The sequence below is a fragment of the Amphibalanus amphitrite genome, unplaced genomic scaffold (genome assembly GCF_019059575.1).
Source record: "Amphibalanus amphitrite isolate SeventyFive unplaced genomic scaffold, NRLGWU_Aamphi_draft 000104F_arrow, whole genome shotgun sequence".
Classification (NCBI taxonomy): Eukaryota; Metazoa; Arthropoda; class Thecostraca; order Balanomorpha; family Balanidae; genus Amphibalanus; species Amphibalanus amphitrite.
Window position 1 is genome coordinate 448,032 of NW_024881599.1, and position 8,262 is coordinate 456,293.

General features: G+C 50.0%; 1 protein-coding gene across 1 annotated transcript; it reads left to right on the top strand.

Annotated features, from left to right (window-relative positions):
- Window positions 1–777: 777 nt before the first annotated feature.
- On the top strand, window positions 778–3,725 carry LOC122380682 (cathepsin D-like). The gene is made up of 4 exons (XM_043364057.1): window positions 778–883; window positions 1,807–2,013; window positions 2,175–2,342; window positions 2,789–3,725. Exons 2-4 carry the CDS (start codon window positions 1,822–1,824, stop codon window positions 3,587–3,589), a joined length of 1,161 nt encoding a protein of 386 aa, XP_043219992.1. The 5' UTR covers window positions 778–883; window positions 1,807–1,821; the 3' UTR covers window positions 3,590–3,725.
- The last annotated feature ends 4,537 nt before the right edge of the window (window positions 3,726–8,262 follow it).

Consider the following 8,262-nt stretch of genomic DNA (forward strand, 5'->3'; position numbering starts at 1 on the left):
GCAGCATATACCACCGCGTGCTGCCAAACGTTTTAGTAAAAGATTTAAAAATCGTTAGATCTCCGCTGACGTCACAAATTCTAAGGGGGCATACCAATGCATTAGCCCCTTAGAATCCGAAAACTGCAAGTTTGAAATTCCATATCTCCGAATTAAAGCATTTTTCGAAGTTGTGAATGCCCAAACCGGTATTTTCAGGCCATGGCCACCAATTTGGCTATCTCAACTCAAAACTAATGTTAAGGTGGGAGGGTCCCTTTAATAGGTAAAATATAAGGTATATATCCAATATTAGCGAATTTCGAAACAGATTAGCGAACTTTCGAATAATTGAGTCGCTTCGTATCGCAGTTGTCGGACTGTAATCCGACTTCGGTGGCCTGGCAGCCGCCGGGCCCCCATCCGCGCTCGGTGTTGTCACAATGTTTAGCCATGCGTCTGTCGCTACATAGGTACTCAAGTAGCTTCAGTTACTTCGGTGCTTTCAGAGTTCCAACTTTGAATTCCTTCTTATCCAACTTATCATTGATATCTAACCAACGGAATCCGTGTGTCTTGCGTCAGACCCAACTGTGTTTGATGTTCAGTTTTTTTTTCTGCCACGCATTGCCCCTGGATTCCTCCGCCCCCCCCCCCCCCCGTGGCCAAAATCCTAGATACATACGTGCCTGATGATACGTCCTCACCGCACATGGTTCTCTCTCATCGGCGATTGTGGGTTACATAACAAGCTGTTATCGCTTAAGTATTTACTAGCGTCCTATTTTTTTCCGCTAGGCACCAGCCGATATGACATATAAAAGACCAACATCTACATCGATAGCCATCAGTTCCTTACTGAAGCTCCTGGGCAGACTACGCTTTCGGTTCATCTGTAGAACAGGTATGTGAGATTTATAGCACTGAGCGGCTGTCGGCTGAACACATTTATAGCACTACTGAAGATGGGCTATAGCACTCCCCACCCCCCCCAAAAAAAACAGACCTTCTATGGACCGCACATGACTAGGATGTAAATTGAATGCTACAGTTCGTTTTCTTTTTCGAAGTTCGACCCTCATTGTTAACATCTCTGTGAATAAAGCATGAGAATTGGTAGCTGAATTGCTAAGAAAACTGGTGGCGCACATTAATTTAACAGACGATCAAACTATCAAAATTATTTCTACCCATTTACTTCCGGCCTCAGAACTCGTATTTGTCCGTATTTACAACACACAGGGATAGACGACTTGTCAGGAATAATAACTGAACTAACCAATAAATCGCACGGCGCTGGACATAACGGTATGTATGCACATCATCATTGTTACAAATTGCTTTTTAAACATTATTCTTAGCTCAAAAACAATGTGCGTGTTAACCAATAACCAGTTTTCTCAATAATTCGGCTAGCAATTCTCGCGTTGCGTTAAAAAAAATTGCAGTAGGTAAGGGTCGAAAAAACAATCAGTACATAAGTTTACATAGGGCTCGTTGCCAGATAGTGGAATTCCGATACCGAGACATTTATTCCACTAACGAGACATTTCAGGCACATTCCGGCCCGCTAGTTCAGACGACTTAAGGCCGGATAGGTCGTCAGAACTAGCGGAATTTGCCTGAAATGTCCCGTTAGTGGAATAAATATCTCGGTATCGGAATTCCACTATCTGGCAACAAGCCGTATGCAAACGGGGCTATTGTAAGCCAATTTAATGTACAGATAACAAACGAACAACCGTTATTTAATACACGATAGTAATCGCGACATCTGACAGTAACACTCCAATGACACGACCGTTCCACCGGTGTACCGCCATATAGGTAACGAGAGCCGAGATGCTGCGTCTTGTGTCGGTGCTGGCGTGTCTGGGCGCCCTGGAGGCGGCCGTGGTGGCCGTGCCGCACGTGCAGGTGAACGTGCCGCACGTGCCGGCCCCCGTGCAGCCCGTGATCGGCGCCGTTCTGGAGCAGAGGAAGGCCGCCGAGCCAGCCCCCGTCTCCCTGCCGCTCACCAAGGTGGAGGCTGATGTAAGTAGGAGTCTGGCGGCAGATATTCGCCGTTTAACTGCTAAAAATGGTTTTGCCTCAATGTTTTGCCTTTGTCTTTACAATACTTCAACTGTTGTACATCTTCCACAGCTGCATGCTTTCGCTGACTTATTTCCGTGCGGCACCCGTTGTATTTGTAGGGCCAGCGGTACTTCCTCGGGGAGATGGCGGTGGGCACGCCCGGCCAGGCCATGACAGTGGCCGTGGACATCACCTTCCCGCTCTCGTACGTTCCCTCCATCAACTGCAGCGACCAGTTCTGCACGGACCACATGCAATACGACTCGGCCGCCTCCTCCACCTACGAGGTAAGCCACAAGAAAGCGGCACCCTACACGTTCATACGTGCAAACTGGGTCCCAATTGACTTTTGCGCGGGACCATTTTCATCCGCCCCTTGACGTGTACCGAATTCGGGCGTAACCTGCCCAGCCGTTCTCGAGATCTGAAAGTGACCCTTGCACATGCGCACGTGCAGGGTGCCGCTTCCAGATCTCGAGAACGAATGGGCCGATCGCGCTGAAATTTGGCACATCGCTAGGGACCGGTTAGCAGGTTGCAGTGCACAAGTTGGTTGGAGGTGCCTCCTCGCAATTTCGCACGTGCAAGGCCCACCCTCTCGCTCGCTCCGTTGGTCGCCCAAAGACGTTTTACTGGTAATTAATTATCTTAGCTCCACTTCCAATTATCTACATATGCCCAATTTTGTCATGTCCTCAAAGAAGACCTTTCTGAAGTCGTTGTGCCTCCCCAGGCGGACGGCACTCCGTTCGAGTTGTCGCTGGGACAGAACGTCAGCGGCGTGATCTCCAAGGACGCCATCAGCGTGGCGGGGGCCACCGTCAGCGGCCAGGCGTTCGGAGAGGCCACGGCCGTCTGGAACAGCTACGCACTGAGGGCGCCCAACGACGGCGTGCTCGCGCTGGGCTTCGGCTTCAGCGTCAGCCAGGAGGGCGCGACCACGATCATGGGGTCGATGATCGAGCAGGGTCTGATCGGCCAGTGGCTGGCCGGAATCTGGCTGGGCCGCGGCGACGCCGGAGGTGAGCTGACCCTGGGCGGTCTCAACGACGACCGCCGCAGCGGCGAGCTGGCCTGGGCGCCCGTCACCTTCAACGAGGAGCACCAGAGCTGGATGGCCTCCGTGGAGAGCCTCACTGTCGGAGAGACCAGCATCTGCTCGGAGAACTGCTTCGTCACCGCGCTGAGCACCACGCCCTACTTCTTCATGTCCATGGATGCGGCCAAGACGGTCAACGACGCTCTGGGCGGCTTCGACATCGGCGCGCCGGGCGTGGCCGGCCTGGACTGCAGCACCCTGTACACGCTGCCGACTCTGGAGATCGAGGCGGCCGGACGCACCCTGGAGATGAGTCCCCTCGAGTACACCTACATCTACACTTTGGGAGGTGGTGTGCAGATGTGCCTCTCGGGCTTTGTCGGTCTGCCTGACTTCGACGACAATGTGACCGTGCTGGGCTCCTTGTTCATGCAGAAGTTCTACACCGCTTACGACATGGATAACATGCGCGTGGGCTTTGCTGACAGCGCTTAATGCGTTGTTGCTCAAATGGTTAAGGCGTGCGAGACTGTAGTCTTTGGATCTCCTAAGGATTGGTAAAAGAGATGTCTGTAGATAATTGTGTTTTCTCTACTTGTGTCTTTTTAATACACATTTGTCGCTGCAGTTATATAATCTGTTAGTGAGATGTTAAAATGCGATATCTTATTGTATCGTATCGTATCGATACGATACGATGTATCGTATGATTCGGCATTCGGGGAGAACATGGACCGTGGCAAGATACCTACAGACTACGCGAGCTGCGCGCATAACATGCGCTTCATCCCTCACGTGAGATAGGACTTTTTTTCGTCCTTTTGAAAGGGCACGCTTGATGCTTCACAGTCGCTCGTGGCAATGCAAAGTGACAGAAAAAAAATGGATAGTATCTGCACATTTCTGCCAGTTTGAGAGCTATGAAAATTTTTCATTGGCTCGATATTATTAAGCCAAGGCCATGAGCTGGCCTCAGTCAAATCACATAGACACAGAATAACTAAACCATACTAGAAAAACTAAGTCATGGTGTGTCGTTTCGGGAACTAGCGACCCGCGGCCGGGCGCCGCGGAGAGGTGCCCGCCATAGGGTTTTGGGGCTATTTTTTCACGTTTCGGTCTGAATCGTGAAAAGTACTCGTCGTAGCAAATATGTTCCCTGGTTTCTGGATTTTCAGCCCACGTGGAATGCGATAGGACAAGAGTCATTTTCGTATAGACAAAACTGTGCCCGCGTTTTTTGGTCAAAGAAAAAATGTTCAGCAGCTTTTAACACGTGAGCCGCCGCAAAACAGGGTACCCCGGAGGACTTACGATTCAATATCTCCTAAGCTATCATAGATAGCAAATATGTTCCCTGGATCTATGTAGATAATACTTTAGAGAACACTTCAGGCCAAAAATTGTTTCTCGACAACGTACACCCAGCCCGCGTTTTTTGGCTTAAATGCAATGCAACACGGCAGCCGACCTTTAGGGCTCAGTTAGCGAGTTTATTTTTTAGCGAGCACTTCGAGCATTTCAGCGTTCGATGAAATGACATATTTTTTCAACGCAGTCGCTTCTTCATTTGCATCTAAGCGCGACCTATATGATAATGTGACGGTATCGTCACACTAGAAGGTGTAATTCATCGTAATTAATAGGGCTAATTCTCGGCGCACAGCAGCAGACGGACACCGACTGACCCACCATCTAAAGGCAGTTTGGCGAAGCAGTATCGTGAATCACAGCCGCGAGATGTCCCTAGCGTAGAACACCGTCTGTTTGCCCAGTTTAAATACGTGATGTTTGCCCTTTGTCAACCCCTCAGTCATGGGGCTGGGGTCGCGGATGAATGGGCGACCGCCCGCCGCGCGGGGAGGGGGCTGCTCCCCTGACCCGGACCGCCACGGCATGGGGACGGTCCCGCATCGCGTGCCTCACGTCGCCGCCTCACACTGATCAATTACGCTGGTTTTGAGGAACCGCCCATTGTGGTGGTGGGTGATCCAACGCAGACCATGCCAGAACCCCACTGAGGGGTGTCACCCGTGTCAGCTGGCTCAGACCCATGATATCCCCATACCGAAAGCGACGTTCCAAAGAGCAATATGCCTTTAGTGGGTATTATTGATGTTTAATTCGAGAATGTATGCATGCATGTAAGCACATACCTACATGATGTGTTAAAGTACTCCAACTGTACAACTTTGGCCTCTCAGCTCGAGGCAAGGCCTCGTCTAACATGTTAACTGGGGGGGCCAAACCCCCGCAGTCACTAGCCTGGCCCCCCCAGTCAGGGCAAAAAGTCACTACTGGGGGGGCCGGCAATAAGAGCAAACGAACTTTTATTGCGAGTCGTCAGTGCACATAAAAACAAACGCGTAAACAACACATGGATGCAATGTGAGCACATTGATATACCCGATTACCTAGGGTTGTTATCAAGTGTTTATTTTGTTTACCTGAACCTTTTTTTTCGCTCAGCAATACCTTACCTTACCTTAATTTGATCGGAATTTTGAAACCGGGAATACGTTACATTTAGTCTTTTCAGGCGGCCCAACTCCGTGTCCCGGATATGCTTTTTTATAAATTTAGTCCGAACCTTTTGAATGGAAGGATTCACAAGGACAGAGCCCCCGCTAAGCAGAGCTTGTTGCGTTGGCCCTGCCCTCTACCCTCCGATCGCGCAATTCCTGATCTATGGCAGCATTTAGATCCCAAAGTTTAAAGGGACTATCCCACCTTTAACATGGGGTTTGAGTTGAGATAGCCAAGTTTGCGGCGAGGTTCAGAAACCACTATCTATCTAGGTTGCAACCCCCGCGGCCTCTTGGTGTTGAAGAAATTCGTTCCCTTCATTTGAAAATGGGCCTTGTGCAAGGCCCTATCTTCAACATGGAGCGACCGTTAGTGTGACGTCACCTCGTTTAGTCATTCTGATTTAAATGGGTTTGTTCGTTGAAAAATCGCTTAAAACTTGGTCTGAACTTTGTTGTGGTGCCTACAGAGTAAAAAGAATCAGCTTTATGACAGTAATGTGGCCTGGGGAAGGAGGTAATTTTGGGCTGTGACGTCACATATTTGAAAGTTTGTGTTTGGAATATGGGAAGCCTAAGATGTTTAATGAAAAATAAATACCAGAACCATGTTCCTGGTCATCCAATCTATAAAATCGGGCACAATTTAACTGGTTTTAACAACATTTTAGAAGGTGGGATAGTCCCTTTAACGTATGCACATAGCCGCGCACGGCCGGTCCCCTCACTGACTTCGACTGGCTGCGGCCTGCTACCAACCGCAACTATACTCGCCAGGAGGCTCATAAACATCGACTCCGTCGCGCTTCGAACCCGGACTGTTATAACCGGGACGCGTGCCCTCACCACGAGCCACGAGGAGTCCAACGCTCTACCGGCAAAAAAGTCTCCTTTTTTGCTTAGTCTTTCCTATCAATCACGTATCAAATAACTCATCAAATAATGTATCAAATTCTAAATTCTCTGTTGTTTCTGTCCTCGGGGCGTCAATCTGTTGTTCTTGCCTATCGTCGTCCTCACTATGCGGCGTCCAACTTCTGGCTGGACCATTATAGAGTTCAGTGGGCTGGACGGTCACCGGTGTGCGGCTAGAGTATAGCTCCTAATCGTAATGAAGCAGGCTCCTGTTCCGGGTGGTCGTACATAGGTAGGCGCAGACTGGTGGTCTGTCTGTGGGGACGGGAACTGACAGCTCTGGGTTATCTAAAGAAGTCGGCATTGTGTCCCGGCACCGCGCCGGTCCGTGCTTTCCATCCTCAGGACAGTCAAATCCTTCTCCTCCACGCCGCAGCCCCCTGCTCCAGGTTGGACAGGCCAGTCCACACGGGAACGGCTCCACTGGAGCTAGCCCGCAGCCGGGTGCAGTGAGTGCCAGTTGGCTGGGCGGCCTGTCCGACTGGACTGGTTCAGCCCAGGCATGGATAAGAGATAACTGGATGGGGCACTCGGGCGACTTTAGCGTCACACGGCCGTTATGCGCATGCGCGAGGAACGTACACGACCGCGACCTTGGGCGCCTGTTGTAAACTCAATGGCGGAGTGCCTTGCGGCGATCGTTATTTTGCTTTTACGTGTGATTACGTTATCTCTAATCCATGGCCCAGGTGACTCACTGGGGTGCCTGCCCAGACCAATGTCTGTCCCTAATTCCTATCATCCTTCCGGCTCTGAAATGGTCTCGTCAGACCGAAAGGGCCTAACCTAACAAAACAAAAACAGAAATGGAGTCCTGGAGGGCAAATCCCAGTCACTTAGGGTCCCAACGGACTTCAAATTGCACTACTACTCGGGCCCTCAGTAGTCAGCCTCCAAGTTGATACACAGGCATTACACTGGTCTGAGGGGGCCCTACACACGTGGGAAAATACGTTCTCCACTCAGATTGACCTTTACAGCCTGGTATGGATCATATAAAACCAGTGTGGGCTACCATAGAAGCCGACGTGGGTCCAGAAGCTGGAATTAGCCCTCAGAGTTCGGTACCGAGCGCTCAGAAGTCGGCGGAGCCCATCAGAAACCGATGTGGTTCGCAAAAAATCTATGCGTGCGGGCCATCGACATGAGGCTCGTCATGAAAATTCCTTAGACGAGGCACTGCCACTCGAACAAACGCTCAACACCGAGAAGTGTGATTATTAGGTAGGTACTGTCTAATTGGGCAATGTGAGGAGGCTACAAACTAATATAAAAGCATGGGTCGAATCGTCTACTATTTTTTCTAGTTTTCAAAAAAAAAAAAATCATGGTGTCAGGGATGTGATGAAAAATAAGTGGTCTAAATCCGGTGAGAAAACAGGATTTGGGGGTACCCTAGGTTTGGCTAGGTTGTCTCTGGCCCCCCCAGTGAAAATTCCTTAGACGAGGCCCTGGCTCGAGGAATAGCCTTTTTTACTTTAAAGACAGATTTTTAGTGACTTAACACTCGCACTTACATATAGCGGGGTCGAACGGACCCTCTCCCGGTTTTTCGCGAATAATTCGCGCAAAAAGCGGCCGATCGCGACGAAACTTTAAGTACCCTCGAGTTAATCAATTTTACACATACTCTTGAAATTTAATGACCCTGACCCCAATGACCTTTGACCTGTGGTCTGATTCTCGAGACCATGTTCGACCGGAATCGCCAATTGGCGTATGTCGGCT